Source organism: Chlorocebus sabaeus, chromosome 11 (assembly GCF_047675955.1).
Source record: "Chlorocebus sabaeus isolate Y175 chromosome 11, mChlSab1.0.hap1, whole genome shotgun sequence".
Classification (NCBI taxonomy): Eukaryota; Metazoa; Chordata; class Mammalia; order Primates; family Cercopithecidae; genus Chlorocebus; species Chlorocebus sabaeus.
In genome coordinates this window covers 92,994,827-93,015,414 of record NC_132914.1, presented here as the reverse complement: position 1 = coordinate 93,015,414, position 20,588 = coordinate 92,994,827, and the positions used below count along the sequence as shown (strand labels likewise).

The 20,588-nt window shown below is 39.3% G+C and overlaps 1 protein-coding gene and 1 pseudogene across 2 annotated transcripts in view; one reads left to right on the top strand and one right to left on the bottom strand.

Annotated features, from left to right (window-relative positions):
- Nucleotides 1-20,384, top strand: part of NTN4 (netrin 4) — a 120,519-nt gene extending 100,135 nt beyond the window's left edge. For both annotated transcript variants that reach the window (XM_008004297.3, XM_008004298.3), the window contains exons 8-10: nucleotides 7,903-7,971; nucleotides 12,178-12,348; nucleotides 18,969-20,384. In XM_008004297.3, the coding sequence (XP_008002488.2) occupies nucleotides 7,903-7,971; nucleotides 12,178-12,348; nucleotides 18,969-19,105 (377 nt within the window). In that variant the 3' untranslated portion in view covers nucleotides 19,106-20,384. The remainder of the gene's footprint in view (nucleotides 1-7,902; nucleotides 7,972-12,177; nucleotides 12,349-18,968) is intronic.
- On the bottom strand, nucleotides 4,582-5,849 carry LOC103238896 (phosphoglycerate mutase 1-like; annotated as a pseudogene).
- Nucleotides 20,385-20,588: the final 204 nt, after the last annotated feature.

The following is a 20,588-nucleotide window of genomic DNA, read 5'->3' as shown; positions in this document are numbered from 1 at the left end:
TTTTTGACTCCAGTACAATGTTTTCCCAAATTTGATGGAAATAGTTTGAAATTTCACCACTATAAAACTTGATATTGATTTTTGATAGGTAGCCTTTATCAAGTAAATGTCATTCTCTTCTATTTCTAATTTTATTATTAATGAGTTTTGTGTTTAGTTGAATGCCTTATCTGCATCTTTTGAGAAAATCAGACAGTCTTTCTCCTGTAATCTATCAATGTGGTATTTGAAAATAATTTTTTTCTGCTATCAAACTATTCTTTTTTTTTAACTTCTGGGATACATGTGCAGAGTGTGCAGGTTTGTTATATAGGTATACATGTGTCATAGTGGTTTGCTGCACCCATCAACCCCTCATCTAGGTTTTAAGCCCTGCACGCATTAGGTATTTGTCCTAATGCTCTCTCTCCCCTCATCCCCCACACCCCTGATAGGCCCCAGTGTGTGATGTTCCCCTACCTGTGTCCGTGTGTTCTCATTGTTCAACTCCCACTTATGAGTGAGAACATGTAGTATTTGGTTTTCTGTTCCTGTGTTAGTTTACTGAGAATGATGGCTTCCAGCTTCATCCATGTCCCTGCAAAGGACACGAACTCATCCTTTTTTATGGCTGCATAGTATTCCATTGTGTATATGTGTCACATTTTCTTTATCCAGTCTATCTTTGATGGGCATTTGGGTTGGCTTCAAGTCTTTGCTATTGTAAATAGTGCTGCAATAAACATACATGTGCATGTGTCTTTATAGTAGAATGATTTATAATCCTTTGGATATGAACCCAGTAATGGGATTGCCAGGCCAAATGGTATTTCTGGTTCTAGATCCTTGAGGAATCACCACACTGTCTTCCACAATGGCTGAACTAATTTACACTTCTGCAAACAGTGTAAAAGCATTCCTATTACTTCACAGCCTTGCCAGCATCTGTTGTTTGTCAGAATGGCAATTATTATCAAGCATTCTTTTAGTCCTAGGATAAGTTTTATTTGCTATGATGTATTTTTGTTCATACATTGCTGAATTTGATCTGCTAGGGTTTTTGTCTTTTATTTGTTTATTTGCTTGCTTAGGATTTTCGTATTGATGTTTATAATTGATATTGGCCTATAATTTAATATATTGCATTGTATATTTGAGTAAGTTAGGAAGTCCCCTTACCCACTATGTTTTTTTCCTACTCTCTGCAATTATTTATATAAGAATAGAATCATCTGTTACTTGAATTTTTGTTAGAATTTATCTATAAAACCATCGAGACACAATGTCTATGAGTAGACAAAAGTATTACTGATTCAACATCTGTCATGGTTATTAATTTGTTTTATTTGTGATTTGGTGTTGGTAATCAAAGTTTTCTAGAAAATTGCCAATTCTTTTTTTTTTTTTTTTTTTTTTTTGAGATAGAGTCTCACTCTGTCACCTAGACTGGAGTGCAGGGGTGCAATCTTCACTAACTGCAACCTCTACCGCCAGGGTTCAAGCAATTCTCAGCCTCCCAAGTAGCTGGAACTACAGGCACGTGCCACCACGTCCAGCTAATTTTTTGTACTTTTAGTAGAGATGGGGTTTCACAGTGTTAGCCAAGATGGTCTCGATCTCCTGATCTCATGATCCACCCGCCTTACTCTCACAAAGTGCTGGGATTACAGGCGTGAGCCACCTTGCCCAGCCACCAATTATTTTAATTTTTAAAAATTGTATTGGCATAGAGTTATACGTGGTATTCACTCATAATTTATTAAACCTTTACTCAATCTGTCCTTAATCTTCTTTTTGTCCCTAAGCTTATCTGTGTCTTTTTCTTATTGTCTTATACTGATCTTAATTTGCTTTTCTCAAAGATTAACTTTTGGTTAACTTGATCCAATCTATTTAATTTTTCTTTATTTCCCTAATTCTGCTCTTATCTTTATTTTTTTTTATGTTCTCTTTAAGTTTGCTTTTTTATTTCTTTTCTACCTTTGTGAGTCCAGTGATTATTAACTCGTTTACTTTTAGTCTTTCTTATTTTTAACAAGTTCTCTTAAGATTATACATTTCCTTATAAGATCTCTTTATCTGGATCCCATTGGCCTTTATATGTAGTACCTTCATTATCATTCAAGTTCTAATGTTTTTCTAATTACCATTAAGAATTTCTCTTTAATCCATTGAGTTGTCTAGGATATTTAATTGTTCAAACATTAGAGTTTTTAGAATATTTTTTTTACCCGGGGCTGGGCATGGTGGCTCACACCTGCAGTCCCAGCACTTTGGGAGGCTGAAGTGGGTGGATCACCTGAGGTCAAGAGTTGAAGACCAGCCTGGCCAACATGACAAAACCCCGTCTCTACTAAAAAACACAAAAAAATTATCTGGGTGTGGTGGCATGTGCCTGTAATCCCAACTACTTGGGAGGCTAAGGCAGGAGAATCACTTGAACCTGGAAGGCAGAGGTTGCAGTAAACTGAGATCAGGCTATTGCACTCCAGCCTGGGTGACAAGGGAGACTCCATCTCAAAAACAAAAAAAATGAAAAACGGTATTTTTTTTACTGATGATCTCTAATCTAATTTCATTGTATTATATCTATTCTTTGAAAACCAGGAGGGCAACTTGGATTCATTTCTAGGTGACTTAAGGACTAGCTACATAATTTGCAGGACTAGATGCTGGATGAAATGCAGAGCCCTTTTTAAGAATTTCATCAAATGGCCATGAATAATAGTTTGGGGTTTTGTGTATGTGGTTGGTTTGTTGTTTTTTCCTAGCCTCCTTTCATTAGCAAGGAGAGCCTTACCCAATCTCTGTCTTTAAAAAGTGAGTCTGGCCGGGCACGGTGGCTCACACCTATAATCCCAGCACTTTGGGAGGCCAAGGCGGGTGGATCATGAGGTCAGGAGATGGAGACCATCCTGGCTAACACGGTGAAACCCCGTCTCTACTAAAAATACAAAAAATTAGCTGGGCATGGTGGCGGGCGCCTATAGTCCCAGCTATTGGGAGGCTGAGGCAGGAGAATGGCGTGAACCCGGGAGGCGGAGCTTGCAGTGAGCCGAGATGGCGCCACTGCACTCTAGCCTGGGCGACAGAGCCAGACTCCGTCAAAAAAAAAAAAAAAGGGGGGGTCTGACTGTGATCTCTTTTTTTGTCATATTAACTCCTTTGTATCTGAACTCCTGACCGCTGCTGCCTCATTCTGAAAGCAGATCCCAAAGACCTATTATTTCAGAATCCATCCCCTGAATGCATATTCATTTATTTCTTTTCTTTTTAAAAAATTTTTTTAATTCAGGAAGTATCAACAAACTGAAAACATTCATTTCTAGTCCACAGAGATGCATATCTAGTTTTTGATGTAGGCTATGTCTTTTTCCATCCTTTATCTAATATTGCTATATGCTTGGAGCTCAGGATGTGCTAAAGTATGAATTCACAAAGTTGTGTTGATTGAGAATGTCTGTGATAGTTTTCCCGACATTTTATTATGAAAATTTTCAGACATCCAGAAAAGTTTTAAAAGTTGCACACTCACATATCCGCCACCTAAATTCTATCCACCCATCAATCCACATTTTAGATCAGAGAGAAATTACAGTTTTAAAACCTTCTCATAGAGAACATATGGACCCCTCAAGAATCAAGAACCGAAATCTGAGAGACAAGGTTATTTGCCCATCTGTATCATGGTTTTTTCACTTAACATAATCGTATGATAATTTTCCTAATGGCTTCACGTTCAATCACAACAGGAAAGAAGGTGGGAAAGATAAGGCAACATGAAGTTATCATGTTTATCTTTTCAGCATTTAAAAAATAAACAAGTCTTTACTATGAACTTTTTTTGCTTTAATGCTACATAGTCTGGAATTTTATGATTTTAACTTTAATAGCCACTTTTAAAAGTGTTCTTCTATTTTTCTAACCACACAATGACTTTTTATAATTCTCCAAGTTTGCTAAACCAAATCTGTAATAATCCGGTTTTTAGGACTATAGGACATTCACTAAGCCCATCATGCGTGTTATTAGAGAGTTGGCAGCATTCCAGTCAAGCACATAAAGTGCTGGCACCAGAATGACTCCAGACTCTTATGTCCACAGCAGCTGTTAGGTCTGTAATGTCCCCAGAGAGTCTCTGAAATTCATTTGGATGAGTGCCAGATTGAGGAGGACTTTATTCAGTTTCCTGCATTGAGTATAGAACGGTGCTTCTGGGCACCTTTTTTTAACAAAAGTGTTTTAAGCACTGAAAAAAAAACTACCTACCTATATACCTCCCATAAGTTTCCATAAAAACAGCTTTCAACCAAGAGGCAGCAGAGGGATTCTAAAACACACAGCAGGAAGCACTCCTACTCCTCCGAGGTCAAGAGGCTTATCCCATGTTGGTGTGAGGAATGGCTTATTTTCTGATGACCACATGTGGGACTATTTCAACCGCCACAAGAGACCCCAGAAGGGTTCCTGTTTTGTATTATTTACGTATACTATACTTCTTTTTTTTTTATAAAAGTAAATGTAACACCTAAACCAAATTCAGGATTGATCCCAACCTTCTAGAGCCATCTCCTCTGGGGTCAGGGAGGAAACAGCTGTCACATCACGATGCAGGTTACATTCATCTTCCACTGGAATGACTAGAGCCCCCAGGCAGTGGCCTGACTACAGAAGAGCAGAGGACTGGCTCTTGGGGACAGACAGGCTCTCTTGCTTCTCCTCATTGGCCATGGCTTAGCCTGGTTCCTCTCCACAAGTTCTTAGTAAACAAAGCACTCACAAAAACCCAAGTCACTACTTTTAAACTCTCTTGGACAAGGGGAGTTTTTCCACAGCTTGGACTGAGAACCCGTGCCCTAGAAGTGCTATTCTGACTAGAATGTACAAAGGGAGTGGGTGCAGGAGACAAAAATGGCTAAAATGAAAATGGGAGCCACTGGTCCCTATCTGCCGCTACAGCTCAAGATACCTACACATGTGATCAGTGTGGTGTGTGCAGGAGGGAGGGGCAGAGGGACACGCCGGGCAAGGAAGGTGCTCCTGGGGACAGTAGTCTGCCCGCCGACCTTCACTTCTTGGCCTTACCCTGGGCAGCCACAGCTTCCATGGCTTTGCCCACCGTCTCTTCATCCCCCAGGAACTGCGTGCTCCTGACAGGCTTTGAGCTCTTGTCCAATTCATAGACAATGGGAATACCAGTCAGTAGGTTCAGCTCCATGATAGCCTCTTCAGAGAGACCCTCCAGATGCTTGATAATGCCCCAGAGGCTGTTGCCATGGGCTGCAATCAGTACCTGTTTCCCTTCCTTGACCTGGGGAGCTATTTCTTTATTCCGAAAGGGCAGAGCTCTGGCAATAGTGTCCATCAGACTCTCACAGGAGGATAACTGATCTTCTGTGAGGTCTGCACACTTGCGATCCTTACTGATGTTGCTGTAGAAAGGATGGTCGGGCTCCAACAGAGGTGGTAGAACATCATAGGAGCGCCTCCAGATCTTCACCTGGGCCTCACCATGCTTTGCAGCAGTTTCTGCTTTACTGAGATTGATCAGATCCCCATAATGCCGCTCATTGAGGCGCCAAGTCCTCATTACAGGCGGGCCACATCTGATCAATGACATCCAGCACTGTCCAGAGGGTCCGGGTCGCTCCCTTCTGCACTGAGTTGAAGCAGATGTCAAACTCATAACCAGCATCTCTCAGCGCCTGCCCGCCGCACTTCACCTCCTGGTGGCCCGCTGGGCTCAGATCGGAGTCGTACCAGTCGTCTCCAGGTTCCATGCGCTCTCACCATGCTGGATCAGCACCAGCTTGTAGGCGGCCATGGCGGCGGGCGTGGGAAGCAGTGCTGGCTGGGGTTCACAGATTCCAGAGTCACAGCCTGCCCCCCGCCGCTCCCCCCACCCGACCACTGCGCCTGCGTGCTCGACAATTTTTAATCTTTATTACAGAGACAAGGCCTTACTATGTTACCTAGTCTGGTCTTAGACTCCTGGGCTCAAGCAGTCCACCCATTCTGACCTCCCAAAGTGTGAAGATTACAAGCATGAGTCACCACACCTGGCTGCTCACTCTTCTATCTCTATATTCCTACCACATTTCTACCTATGAGAATCTTAAATGAGTAAATAAATGTAAAATGCTTAAAACAGCCTGGTATACAGCAAGTGCTCCTCAGTAAGCACTAGCTGCTGTTCTGACCACTCAGTGCCTATGAAATACAGTACATGAGGGCAGGAGGGGAGAGGAAAGGGGGAAAAGTATATCTAATTGTTAAATCAGTAAGAGTGAAAATCCTATCCATGCTAGGCTCCGGAAATGTAAAGTCGATAAGATATAACTATTGTCTTGAAGGGACACAGTCTAGAGAGGAAACGAATATACAAATGAGTATGAGAATGCTATATATCTGTGATCCCCAACCTTTTGGGCACCAGGGAGTGGTTTCGTGGAAGATAGTTTTTCCATGGATGGCAGGGGCAGGGGATGGTTTTTGTTCCACCTCAGACCATCAGGCATTAGATTCTCATAAAGAGAGCACAGCCTGGAGCCCTCACACGCACAGTTCACAGTAGGGTGGGCACTTTTATGAGCATCTAATGCCGCTGCCGATCTAACAGGAGGCAGAGCAGGCGGTAATGTGAGTGATGGGAAGTGGCTGTAAATACAGATGAGAATCGGCTCACTCTCCAGCTGCTCACCTCCTGCTGTGCGACCCGGTTCCTAACAGGCCACAAACCAGTACCAATCCGCGGCCAGGGATTTGGGGTCCCCTGCTACATATAAACTATGTACAGGCTGGATGCCAGTGGCTCCCACCTGTAATCCCAGAACTTTGGGAGGCCGAGGCAAGTGGATCGCCTGAAGTCAGGAGTTTGAGACCAGCCTGACCAATATGGTAAAACTCCGTTTCTACTAAAAATATACAAATTAGCCAGGCATGGTGATATGTATCTGTAGTCCCAGCTACTCAGGAGGCTGAAGCAGGAGAATTGCTTGAACCAGGGAGACAGAGGTTGCAATGAGCTGAGATCAAGCCACTGCACTCCAGCCTGGGCAAGAGAACGAGACTCCCTCTCGATAGATAAATAAATAAATATATACATACATACATATATAAAATAAACTATGCACAAAGGCATTTTGAAAGTCTTCCACATGGCCTGGCAAGTCTCTCACACGTAATAGTGGCAATATATAATTTAGACTATTGGGAGAAGATACTCAACTTATTCTTCAAAGTTCCTTTTAAATCCTTCTTGATCCAAGAAGCTTTTTCCCATCTTCCCAAACATATGTGACTCTTCCACCCAAGTAGATTACCTCTCCCAGACCACTTATCACTTTATCACTTTTTATACACTTGGTTTCTTCACCTTACTGAATTGCAAGCCTTAAGGCAAGAATTGTATCTTGCTTATCTTTATGGTGCTGAAGTGCGAAGCACCATGCCTTGCATACCAAAGGTGCTCAATAAATACTTTTAAAATCGATAACAACAAAAAAATTGGACAATATTACCTTCAAGGGAGTGCCCAGTTTATTTAATTTCACTTTTGTTGTAGTGAACATTAACTGCAGAAAGACAACCGTTTTCCATTCAGTTGTTCCTTTCTATTAGCATGGAATATTAATACTAGACTGTATTTATCACAACATCAGTTACAAGCATTGAAATATATCATTGTTTCTACCTTCTGTATTTCTCTTGGGTGAATACTTTATTTGAAGATAACTAATTTAATTTAGAAAGAGACTCTACTTCTTTTGAATGACTTTCGGGGTTCCTTGGTACTTACAGATTATGTTGTACACATCACTCAAGGCTTAAGGGATATGTTATCTGGATGCACTTGCTGATCTCTTGTTTTTTCTTTCTTTGTTTTTCTAATAACTAACACCATTTTTTGTTTACTTTCTGTAGGTAAATGCGAATGTAAGGAACAGATATTAGGAAATGCCAAGGCATTCTGTGGAATGAAATATTCATATGGTGAGTCTGAAATCCTTGAATGCTTCTGAGAACCTATTCACACTAAGTTCAGAGACTTTTTTAGAAAATGGGAGGCCGGACTGATGACATTGTGTATAAATGAAAGCACAAAGCATTAGTCTTACATAATAACACTAAACACAGTGTTCTGGTCTTGAGCTAGATTTTCCTGATGTAGATGGTGATGGATGTCCCAGGGAGGACAGGATGCTTGTAGAGCAAAGGTAGGGTTACTATACCATAAAAAAAAGAGGCAGAGAGCAGAAAGAAGAAATCATGATATGAAATCCTTTCTTGTGGGTACTTCTTGCCTTATTCATCTAAAAGGGATGTTTCTAGCCACTTCAATGACTCTCGTGTTCATTTGTCACGCAGTAATACTGAGTAGAAATCAGTTTAAGGCAGCATTTCACTATGGTTGAGAGCACAGGCTTTGGACTCAGACCTATGTGAGTTTCATTTCTGGCTTATTGTGTGGGAGACTTAACCTCTCCAAACTTGTTTCCTCATCTGTAAAATAGGGATCATGCCACCTTCCTCGTGGAATAAGATGTTTGAAAAGCATGCAGCACATTACCTAGCACATATCTAATGCTCGGTAAATGGTAGAGGGAGGGAGATGATGTCTATTTGTGAGGCATTGAGACTAGCTGTCCACCTGGGTCTCTTCCCCACCCTCTCTGTATACTCTAGACACCCCTGTCTTTCAAATAACAGGAAAATACATCCTGTACAAAAAGGGAAATGGCACTGCCTAAGTAAAGACTGTTACTATATTCAAATGGCTTTATATTTACTATTAAATATATTAAGATATCATATCTTGCTAACACATTCTTGCCTAGTGTCTGAGACTTTTTTTTTTAGACAGAATCTTGCTTTGTTGCCCAAGCTGGAGTGCAGTGGCACAATCTAGACTCACTGCAACCTCCACCTTCTGGGTTCAAGTGATTCTCATACCTCAACCACTCAAATAGCTGGGATTACAGGCATGTGCCACCACGCCCAGGTAATTTTTTAATTTTTATTTTTCTTTTCTTTTTTTTTTTTGAGATGGAGTCTCACTGTGTCACCCAGGCTGGAGTGCAATGATGCAATCTTGCCTCATTGTAACCTCCACCTCCTGGGTTCAAGCAATTCTCCTGCCTCAGCCTCCCAAGTAGCTGGGACTACAGGCATGTGCCACCATGCCCAGCTAATTTTTGTATTTTTAGTAGGGACGAGGTTTCACCATGTCAGTCAGGCTGGTCTCGAACTCCTGACCTTGTGATCTGCCCACCTCGGCCTCCCAAAGTGCTGGGATTACAGGCGTGAGCCACCGCACCCGGCCTAATTTTTGTATTTTTAGCAGAGATGGGGTTTCACCATGTTGGCCAGGCTGGTTTTGGACTCCTGACCTCAAATGATCTGCCCGCCTTGGACTCCCAAAGTGCTGGAATGACAGGCGTGAGCCACTACACCCAGCCTGAGATTTTATTGATCTATAATATATATGGCCTGAAATATACACTACAATGAGGAGAAAATTTTAAGTCATGATTTATGAAACCAAGTGTTTAGGTTCTCGATAACATTGTCTCTAATCTCATACAGGATTTTAAAAAGTAAATAACTGGTAAAAACCTCATGAATCTTATCTAAAATTACATGCACACTTCCCTCTCTACTTTCCAACTTGGCTAAATAATAGAAGAAAACTTTTGAAATGTACAGCGCTCAATAAAGGAAAGGCAGTTTAGAGGGAATGGCATTGCTTATTAAGAGCAAATATGATAATTTAGTTCAAAGTCAGTTCATTCAGTGAAAATATCAACTGGCTCTCCTCATCACATCAACTTTGTAGCTCTCTGAATTTACAAATAACCAATCTTTTAATACAACTGCATTAATTTTCTACTTAAGAATTTGAACGTTCTTAATAATGTAATGAAACATCTTGGTCTTATTAAGTGCAATACTGCTACAGTCTTGGAAAAAATTGGTTTCCTCCTCCCCATTCCCTGGCTTAATAGAAAAAAAAAACACTTGACTTACTTGCTTACTCCTTTAGCAAATACCTATTGAGCAACAGAAGTGACAGATAAGGTCCCTGCTCTCTTTGAGCTTGCAAGTCCAGTGGAATAATAATAGTGAACATTTACTGGGCATTAGCCACACGCTGGGCACTATGCTCCCTGTCCTTCATGTATTTATCTCATCTGGGTTCTAGTCCAAACTCTACCTCTAGCCAACCAGTTATGCGAACTTGAACAGTTCATTTTATTTATTTGTTTTATTTATTTATTTATTTATTTATTTATTTATTTTTGAGAGATGGAGTTTTGCTGTGTCACCTAGACTGGAGTGCAGTGGCGTGATCTGGACTCACTGCAACCTCTGCCTTCCGGTTTCAAGCATTTCTCCTGGCTCAGCTTCCCAAGTAGCTGGGACTACAAGCATGCACCACCATGCCCAGCTAAATTTTTTGTATTTTTTAGTAGAGGCGGGATTTCATTGTATGTTGGCCAGGCTGGTCTCAAACTCCTGACCTCAGGTGATCCACCCACCTCAGCCTCCCAAAGTGCTAGGATTACAGGCGTGAGCCACTGCACCTGGCCTTAATTTCTTAAAACTTGCTTCCTCTATATAAAATATATGAGCTTTTAAGACCCCTTAGAAGTCTAAAATGTGATGACTCCATAAACATAGCTGTCTGACAGCTGTATTCTCAGAGTATGAGACCAGCCAAGATAGGGTGCTCTCATTACACACACTCTTCCATGGAGATGTGGATAAGCCGATAAGAACTTCCCTGTGAAAAAAAAAAAATATATATATATATATATATATATATATATATATATATATATGAAAATTAGCCAGGCATGGTGGCCTGTAATCCCACTACTCAGGAAGCTGAGGCAGGAAGAATTGCTTGGAACCTCGGAGGTGGAGGTTGCACTGAGCCGAGATAGCGCCATTGTACTCCAGCCTGGATGACAGAGCGAGACTCCATCTCAAAAAGAAAAAAGAACTTCCCTGTTTCCTAGTGTTCCTGAGTAGCTCAGTGATCCTTAGCTTTACTTTCTTTCCAACCCCAACTTATTCCATTACTTAATCCCCAGCCACATCAATTTCATAAATGGGAGGGCATAATAGAATCATGAGTCATACAGAATACTGGAGCTCCACTGTCATGCATGGGTGTCCAGCCCTTTGAATGTGAGGACTTTTTGGCTTATCTGGAGTGGCGGATATCACAAAAATTATGCACAGACATTTTTTTAGTTCATCAGCTATCATTAGTGTTAGTGTACTTTATGTGTGGTCCAGTGTGGTCCAGGGAAGTCAAGAGGTTGGACACCCATGAAGGGATAGCTTCCCTAACTCCAGTCGCTTGCATTTTATGCCAGGAGAAGAATATTAAGTAGTGAATCATATCATTTAATCTCTTTAGAATATGCAAAATATATTCTAGCAGTAGCATTTTACTCTCTATCATAACATTAAACACAATCAGCCACAAAAGAATAATATAGTCAGAACCTAAATAAAAGCCAGGATAAGTCTACTTCCTATGTTTCTTCTCTCTGTTTAGATGTGGTAGCTGAATGTATTTAAGATTATAATTGCAATAGGCAAATGGTTGATATTCTCTTAGGATAATGATATTGCAGGGAGTCACATTTGAAATTGCCTAACAAATAAGAATATAGTTAATATAGAGAAATGAGATAAAGCCAGTGCAAAACTGAATGAGCTTATGACTTTTTTTTAAATTTAGTGTTTTTATTTTATTTCAATAGTTTTGGGGGAACAGGTGGTTTTTGGTTACACGGATAAGTTCTTTAGTGGTGATTTCTGAGATTTTAGTACACCCATCACCCAAGCAGTGTACACTATACCCAATATGTAGTCTTGTATCCCTCACCTCCTCTCACCCTTCCCCGAGTCCCCATACTAAGTGTTATATCATTCTTAGGACTTAGCTCCCACTTATAAGTGAGAACATAATGAGGTTTGGTTTTTCATTCCTGAGTTACTTTCCTTAGAATAATGGCCTCTAACTCCATCCAAGTTAATGCCTAATGATTTTTAAAGCAAATTTTCACATCTTCATCATCAATTCACCTTTCCATTACATTCTGAAATGCATACTTACGTGTTGTTCAAACGTCAAATGATAATATGAAATTCTGTGTGTTTTGACTTCTGTGTTGTTAACAGTGCTAAAAATAAAGATTTTATCAGCTCATGATAAAGGTACTCATGTTGAGGTCAATGTGAAGATTAAAAAGGTCTTAAAATCTACCAAACTGAAGATTTTCCGAGGAAAGCGAACATTATATCCAGAATCATGGACGGACAGAGGATGCACTTGTCCAATCCTCAATCCTGGTGAGTATTAGACTTTCCTATCTTAGTACCTGCCTTGTCTCTGCTGATTTGCTGCTTGTCTTACATCCTCTGAAGCACAGCATAAATAAACTCAGCAAGAACATCTCTCCTTTTCACCATCTGACTCCTGTGGAAAATCCAGATGTAATTCTTTGAACTAACATCGAGAAATTATTTCTCTTCCATGTGCTCTATAAAAGTTTAATATTTTAAAATCCAGAAATATAATACTCTCTATCCTAAAAGGGGAGACTCAGATTGGTTCCAGGTGCCAGTTGCATAGAAAGCACTTTCATGAATTTATCTGCCACTTACTCTTTATCAGAAAGCCAGGTCCTATTACAGTAGAACCTGTTCCCAAAGGAAGTTCAAATGCAAAATTCCATCTGTGGAAATAATATTGAATTCATCTTGACTATTGCTTGAAAAGCATCTGTTTCTCCTGGAGAGAAAACAGCTCTCAAGTTCTCATCATCTTGTTTTTCATGAAATGATATTTCTGGTTTCAAATTAGAAACAGCAGAAATAAACAAAACAAAAACTGTAGGATTTTAGAGCAACTTGAAATGGAGAGAAATTTGATTTGCACCTTTAAATGTTATAGCAGAAGTGAAGACGAATAAATAAGCACCAGGGTTCTTGCCCCAAGCACATGCATTATCCTGGGTCATAAGCTGCTTCTTTCTCTGTCTCCCTCGTCAAATTTGAGGATGGGGTTTAGGCTTTTGGTCATAGTATCTTCAATACCTACCATTAGTACCCAGACAATGGTAACATAATACTTAGCAGGTTCTAATAAAACAAATCATAATTCAAAAAATGCTCTGCATCTCCCTGCTTGTGTGATTGTCATCTGTGTCTTAGTCACACTGATGAAACAGGTGCATTATTTATGTTCTTGGTCTAATTCCTTCCCCATATAAACCCGTTGTTAACGTTAATAAGAAGTCTTTTGCACCCAGCCTGGCCAACATAGTGAAACCCCGTCTCTACTAAAAAATACTAAAATTAGCCTTGTGTGGTGGCACGCACCTAGTCCCAGCTACCCAGGAGCTGAGGCAGGAGAATCCCTTGAGACCAAGAGGCAGAGGTTGCAGTGAGCTGAGATCATGCCACTGCAGTCCAGCCTGGGCGACAGAGCAAGACTCTGTCTCAAAAAAAAAAAGTCTTTTGCAGTCTTTGATTAATAAATTTGAGAGAAACAGACAGATAACTGAGAGAGAAAGAGAGAGAGAGAGAGCATAAACTGACAATAAAATATCCCCTCAGTCTAAACAAACTCAACATTGATACAGAACTTTTGATTTTGGCCAAGTGTTGACCAATCTCTCACATCTTTTTCTACCCTTTCAATAATGTATTTAAATCAATTTAGATTTTAATAAGGAAAAGATGAAAAATAACATTTTAAATTACGTAAATAAACAAACAACAGACTGGGCATGGTGGTTCATGCCTGTAATCTCAGTTTTAGGAGCCCAAGGTGGGAGGATAGCTTGAGCCCAGGAATTCAAGACCAGTCTGGGCAACATAGTGAGACCCAGTATCTACAAAATTTTTTTTAAAACTTAGCTGGGTGTGGTAGCACATCCCTGTAGTCCCAACTACTTGGAAGGCTGAGGTAGGAGGATCACTTGAGCCCAGCAGGTCAAGGCTGCAGTGAGCCATGACTGAGCCACTGCACTCCAGCCTGGGCAAACAGAGCAAGACCCTATCTCAAAAGAAATTAAAAATACATAAATAAATAAAATTCCAAAGAACAAATTGAAGTAATAAGAATCTTGGGCTTTGAATACAAGAAACTAAAAATAATTCATGTAAGTTCTATTTCCCAATGATTTGTGCTTAGAGGCATCTCTTATGGGAGCTTTCCTACTGTCTTGGCAAAAGAAAAAAAAAAAAAGTCTGCCCAGTTTAGTGAGACATTAAAAACAAAAGCTTTGACCATCTGAGCCACCCTCCAGGAAGTGAACCATACTTCCTAATCAGGTTTCTGCCAAGCCAAGTCAAAGAATCAACTGAGTTCATCACAATTGAAAACATAAGCGCAATTATTCAAAGAATTCTTGAAAACATGTTTACTTGCTTTGAAGAAAAGACTGGAACTTGCCAAAGCAAAACCAGACACTCTTTCATTTTACTTTGTTTTTCCATTTTTACAAGTTCAATAGCTAAGGCCAAAGAAAGCTGATAAGAAAACTGAAACCTTACACGCCAACCTGCTTCCTTGGCTACTTTGGAAAAGAAACAATCCTATTGGGTATCCCTGCATATTCATTCATTCTTAATTCATGCATACATGTACTCATTCATCAGTCATATATTTTAGAATACCAAGACTAGCACTAAAGTATTATATTTTCTTTTTCTATGGATACAAAATAAACTTCGTGTTCTCAAACGTGTAGCAAAGAGGATGTCAAAACCCCAGAGACAGGAAAATAAAATATAAATGCTAATAAGAGGTGTAAAAGAACATTGTTTTGCATGTTTGTTTTTGGTGTGATGCTGCTTCATAATTTATGGTTTTATTCAGTATTGTTTTTATCAATTTAACTTATATTTATACTTTAATGGTAAATTCCTGTTTATTCTATTTGTAGTTTCAAAGTAAATTCATGTAAAAATACCAGACTTAACCCTGAGATTTCTTTCTTTCTTTTTTTCTTTTTTTAAAGACAGGGTTCTCTGCTCTGTTGCCCAGGCTAGAGTGGTGGTACTATCACTGCTCACTGCAGCCTCGACCTCCCAGGCTCAAGCAATCCTCCCGCCTCAGCCTCCCGAGTAGCTAGGACTACAGATGTGCCACTACACCCAGCTAATCTTTGTTTGTGTTTTTGTAGACAGGGTCTTCCTATGGTGCCCAGGCTGGTCTCAAACGCCTGGCCTCAAGCAGTCCTCCCACCTCAGCCTCCCAAAACACTGAGATTACAGGCGAGAGCCACTGCATCCAGCCCTAACCTTGAAGTTTCTTAAAAATTGATTATTGTATTTTTAAATGAAGACTTTATTATTTTAGACATTATACAAACAATTTTAAGGCTACTATATTTTTAACTAGTCAGTTAATTAAATACTGAGGTTCTTTTTCATGCAGAAGCTAAGGTTGCCTTTTATCATTTAAATGCCTTTTCATTCATTTTACATTGTACTCTCCAGTGTTTGAAACCTCTGTCATTATTTTCCTTTTTCTCTTTTTCTGAAAACACCAAAATAGCTTTTTTTAAAGTTTAGGATTAGTTTCTTTTTATAATCTTTTAGCGGGGTGCAGTGGCTCACACCTGTAATCCCAGCTCTTTAGGAGGCTAAGGTAGGTGGATCGCTTGAGCCTAGGAGTTCGAGGCCAGCCTGGGCAACATGGTGAAAGTCCATCTCTACAGCAAATACAAAAATTAGCCAGGTATGGTGACATGAGCCTGTTGTCCTAGCTACTCAGAAGGCTGAGGTGGGAGAATTACCTGAGCCTAGGGGGATCGAGGCTACAGACTTGAGATGGTGCACTGCACATCATCAGCCTGGGTGACAGAGTGAGACTCTGTCAAAAAAAAAAAAAAAAAAAAGAAGAAGGGAAGGAAAGGAGAGTGGAGAGTAGGGGAGATGTTTAGAGGAAATTTTTAAATTTCACATTTCTATCCCCCAGAGATCATCTCTGTTAATAGCTTAGGAAATCCTTTCTAATTTTCCTCTGTGTATATGTATTATTATTATTTTTTTTTTTTTTTTTTTTTTTTTTTTTTTGAGACGGAGTCTTGCTCTGTAGCCCAGGCTGGAGTGCAGTGGCCAGATCTCATAGTATATGCTCCATTCTGTAACCTGCATTATTCTGTTAATAAGCTTTACCTTCAATTTTAGTTTATTTTCATATTATCTAATACTCAGGTCTTATTTCTATTTCCCAACTGATCCCAAAATGTCCTCTAGAGCTGATTTGTCCTTTCCAGTATTCAATCCAGGATCACACATCTAGTTTTTCAGTCCCTCAAGTCTCTTTTATTCTGACACAGTTCCTTTTTTATGACTTGTTGAGGAAACCAGGTCAGATGCCCTGTCCCTTATCTGACCATCAACATTTGTGTGGTTGGTTCATTTATGGTAGTGCTTAGCTTGTTCCTCTATCTCTTCTATCTCCTGTAATCTCTAAAGAAAGGCTTGATTGATTCAAGACAAACATTTTGGCTAGAATCCATTATAGATATCATCGTGTACTTCATGTTGAATCATGTTGAATGCACATGGTACCTGGATAACCTCCCATCAGTGTCTCTAAGCTTGACCTTTGGACTACAACGAAGGGAGCCTGATCTCTCCATTGCCAAAGTTTTGTTTTACCTTTAGAGATAGAAAAGAATGAGTGTGATATTACGTAGCATTCTACGAGCATCCAGCTTTCCATTCACCATTCATTTAATGACTTTATCGCCAATTGATAATCCTTTCCTCAATCAGTAACTTCATTAGAGTCTGAGAAATGATGTTTTTCTAACTCTTTCGAATTCTCTTCTCTTATTAGCTGGCATTCTTCTGTAAGAGGGCTTTCTCTCCCAAGCTGGGCAACTAGGTTACCATGAAATACAGTTCTTATTGTAAAGACAGGATAAATGCTACATTCTTTCCCTTTAGTTTCTAATTTTCAAAGTAAGAAATGGTTTTAACAGCTGCCTCTAAAGAGGACAAATTAATTTTTCTCTGACTTTCTCATTTTTGGTGTCATTTTGGAATTATGGATTTCTATGGATTTAATGTGTTTTCATACACACAATTATTGTGTTTCTTGGTGCTCAACTTATCACAGCTTTGACACGTTATAACTCCATCCTGCTAGCTGTTGTGTCCTTTTAAAAAGACACACATTCATCTTTGAAAGCTTTCTTGTTTTTAACACAATAAGATGTCCCATGCTCAACTTCCTGCCCTGAACCTGGAATAAGCCATTTTCCAAGAAGCCTGTATGGTTGTTATAGGTGTTCATACTACTTGGATGACATTTTTTTCTCAGGCATTTCAGTGAAAAACGAGCAATGAAATCAATTTAAATTGTGAAATTAAATTGATATTTTCAGTTGAATTTTAGCATCTAGCTTTCATGTAATTTAGTTTTTAAAAGTATGTCTCTATTTTATATTGGAAAATTTTTATTTTATAAACCTAATTACTTTATCTATCCTATAATTTTTAAAAGCTTTCCCTAAATACCAAAATCTACATTATTACAAACATTAACTAAGGGCAATTATTGTATTTCTTTTTACTAATCTATAGGTAATGAGACTGTCCTTTCATTTCTTGGATATATTAGCTAAAATTTGTTATCTAAAGCTTGAAAGGAATTTTGAATACAAGGTCATCACAAGATCTAGGCAAGTTTTATCATTTGTTTAGTTTTTTTTTTTTTTTAATGTATGACAAACATCCTATTCCCAAAACACATAGGCTTTATATAGGGAATATGTGTTATTTTCTATAATTCATAGCTTCTTTCCTATATGTTTTCCTAAATGCTTGTTTCACTTTTATAAAAATCCTCCTTAGGCTGGGCATGGTGGCTCATGCCTATAATCCCAGCACTTTGGGAGGCTGAGGCAGGCGGATCACCTGAGGTCAGGAGTTGAAGAGCAGCCTGGCCAACACGGTAAAACCCTGTCTCTACTAAAAATATAAAAGCCAGGTGTGGGGGTGCACACCTGCAGTCCCAGCTACTTGGGAGGCCAAGGTACAAGAATTGCTTAAACCCAGGAGGCAGAGGTCGCAGTGAGCCAAGACGGCACCACTGCACTCCAGCCTGGGCAACAGAGTGAGACTCTATCCAAAAATAAAACAAAACAAAACAAATAAACAAAAAAACCTTAATATACACTACCATACACAGTGAGTCTCCAAGAGGTACTGATCTAGGGCAGTATGGTAAGTGTTCTTAGAACTCTCAGTTCTTTGCCACAGAGTGTGGTATAGTACAAAGAAAAGGTTCTAGAATCAGCATGATCTGAGTTTGAGTACAGGTGCTGCTATACTTACAAAAAGATATCGAACAAGTTTCTTACCCTTGATGAGCCTCAGTTTCCTCATCTGCAAAACAAGAAGGAAAAAATATCTACCTCACAGGGTTATTTTCAAAGCTAAATGAGATCATACATGTAAAACATACACGTAAAGCATACATGCGCTAAGCATAGTAAATGCTTACTAAATGGCAACTGTTAATGTTTCTTACTCCTTATTCCAACCCTGAATATATGAAACTGCTGGAGTCAGCCAGGCGTGGTGGCTCACACCTGTAATCCCAGCACTTTGGGAGGACGAGGTGGGCAGATGGCTTGAGTCCAGGAGCTCAAGACCAGCCTGGGCGACATGATGAAACCCCATCTCGACAAAAAATTTGAAAAAATTAGCTGGGAGTAGTGGCGCACACCTGTAGTCCCAACTACTTGGGAGACTGAGGAGGGAGGATTACCTATGCCCAGGATATCAAGGCTGCAGTGAGCCAGGATTATGTCACTACACTCCAGCCCATGACAGAGCAAGACTTTGTCTCAAAATAAATACAAAAGAAAGCCTGCTGGAGTCACATCTCTCCCTTCAATAAAGTATGATACTATATAGCCCCTAATTTTGTTCTCTTTTAGGTTTGGAATACCTTGTAGCAGGACATGAGGATGTAAGAACAGGCAAACTAATTGTGAATATGAAAAGCTTTGTCCAGCACTGGAAACCTTCTCTTGGAAGAAAAGTCATGGATATTTTAAAAAGAGAGTGCAAGTAGCATTAAGATGGATAGCACATGATGGCACTTCTCTATGTACAAAACACAAATTTTAGAGCAAGAAGACTCAGACAGGAAACTGGAATTTTTGAAAGTGCCAAAACATATAGAAATGTTTGAATGCATGGGTCTCATCTTAACTTATCTCTTCTGGACCCACGTTTAAGTGTAGTTTTATTTCATGAAGAGAAATGAAAACCCCTACGCTGATATCTGTTTTCTATGGGACCGATTCTGAAATTCTTAACTATTAAGGATATTTTAATAGCAGCATGACATTTAGCAGTAATCCATTAAGGGCAGTACCTCTAACAAGGACGCCTTCCAGCTTCAGCTACATTACTTACATTTGATGCTAAAGTAATGAATGAGGTTTTAAGGAATTCCCAACCCTACTATCAGAAAAGGTGTTTCTTAAAAAAGAGCCTTCTCTTGTGTGTTATGCATGAACTTTGGTCTGTAGGTGTTAAATGGAGCCTCTCCACGTGTATATAGTATTTCCTTGTATAAAGCACTTTACTACGTACCACTTGTGTTGTGAATGTTTGGAGACTGCTGTTGGAAGAAAGAAAAGAGTGTGTGAGAAAGCCTACTGAAGCAAAAGCGCTGCCACTACAGGTGGACAAAAGTGACCATATAAAAGAAGTTGTGCCATTTAACTCTGAATACTTGGAGAAACTAGGTGAAGATGCAACCAGAAAGGAGAATATGTATGCATGAAGACTCAGCTTCGACCTGGAGGCTAGATTCCAAGATGACAGCCATGATGAAACTTTTTAAAAAACTAAACCAGAAGAGACTTTACAATAAGAGAAAGAAATCATAAATGTAGACATATGCTTGGCTAAAGTGGAAATGGACTTTAAATTTTAAAAAGCTCATTTGCAACGCACTTGTATACACTTCAAAAATTATTGTAGACACAGAATTTGTTATATTTTTGTGCTTAGTATTTAAACCTGAACATTGAAACAGTTTTCCTCCTTGTCTTTCTTAACAGTAAGTCATTATATTTACCTGTTTTTTAACACAATGTATGTGATAGTCAACAAATCACAGTTTTTCATTATTATTCATCTTCTATACCCATGCATAACCACTATACATAGTTTCTTTTGTACTTGAATATACAAAACATGAACACAGTGCCATATGAATAATTTCACATACAGAACCATTTTTTCCCTGAAGTCCTGTGGACTTGCAAAAATATATATATATTGCTTTGTTAATTTGTTTTTATATTTCATATATGTAATAAAAGAATATGATCTCTTGATTTTTGTCTCATTTCTTGATTAACTCTTTCAGTGATGCTAAAGATTATCTTCTCATAATGAGGGAACTTAAATCTAATTCATTAATTTAAGAAAATGAAAGAAGGCCTGACTTCTACTCTGTTACTCTGGGGTTTTGGAATGGAGTGGAAGCTAACTCAGATGGATTTATTTTCTGTAGCCTTTAGACACAAACTTTTTTCATC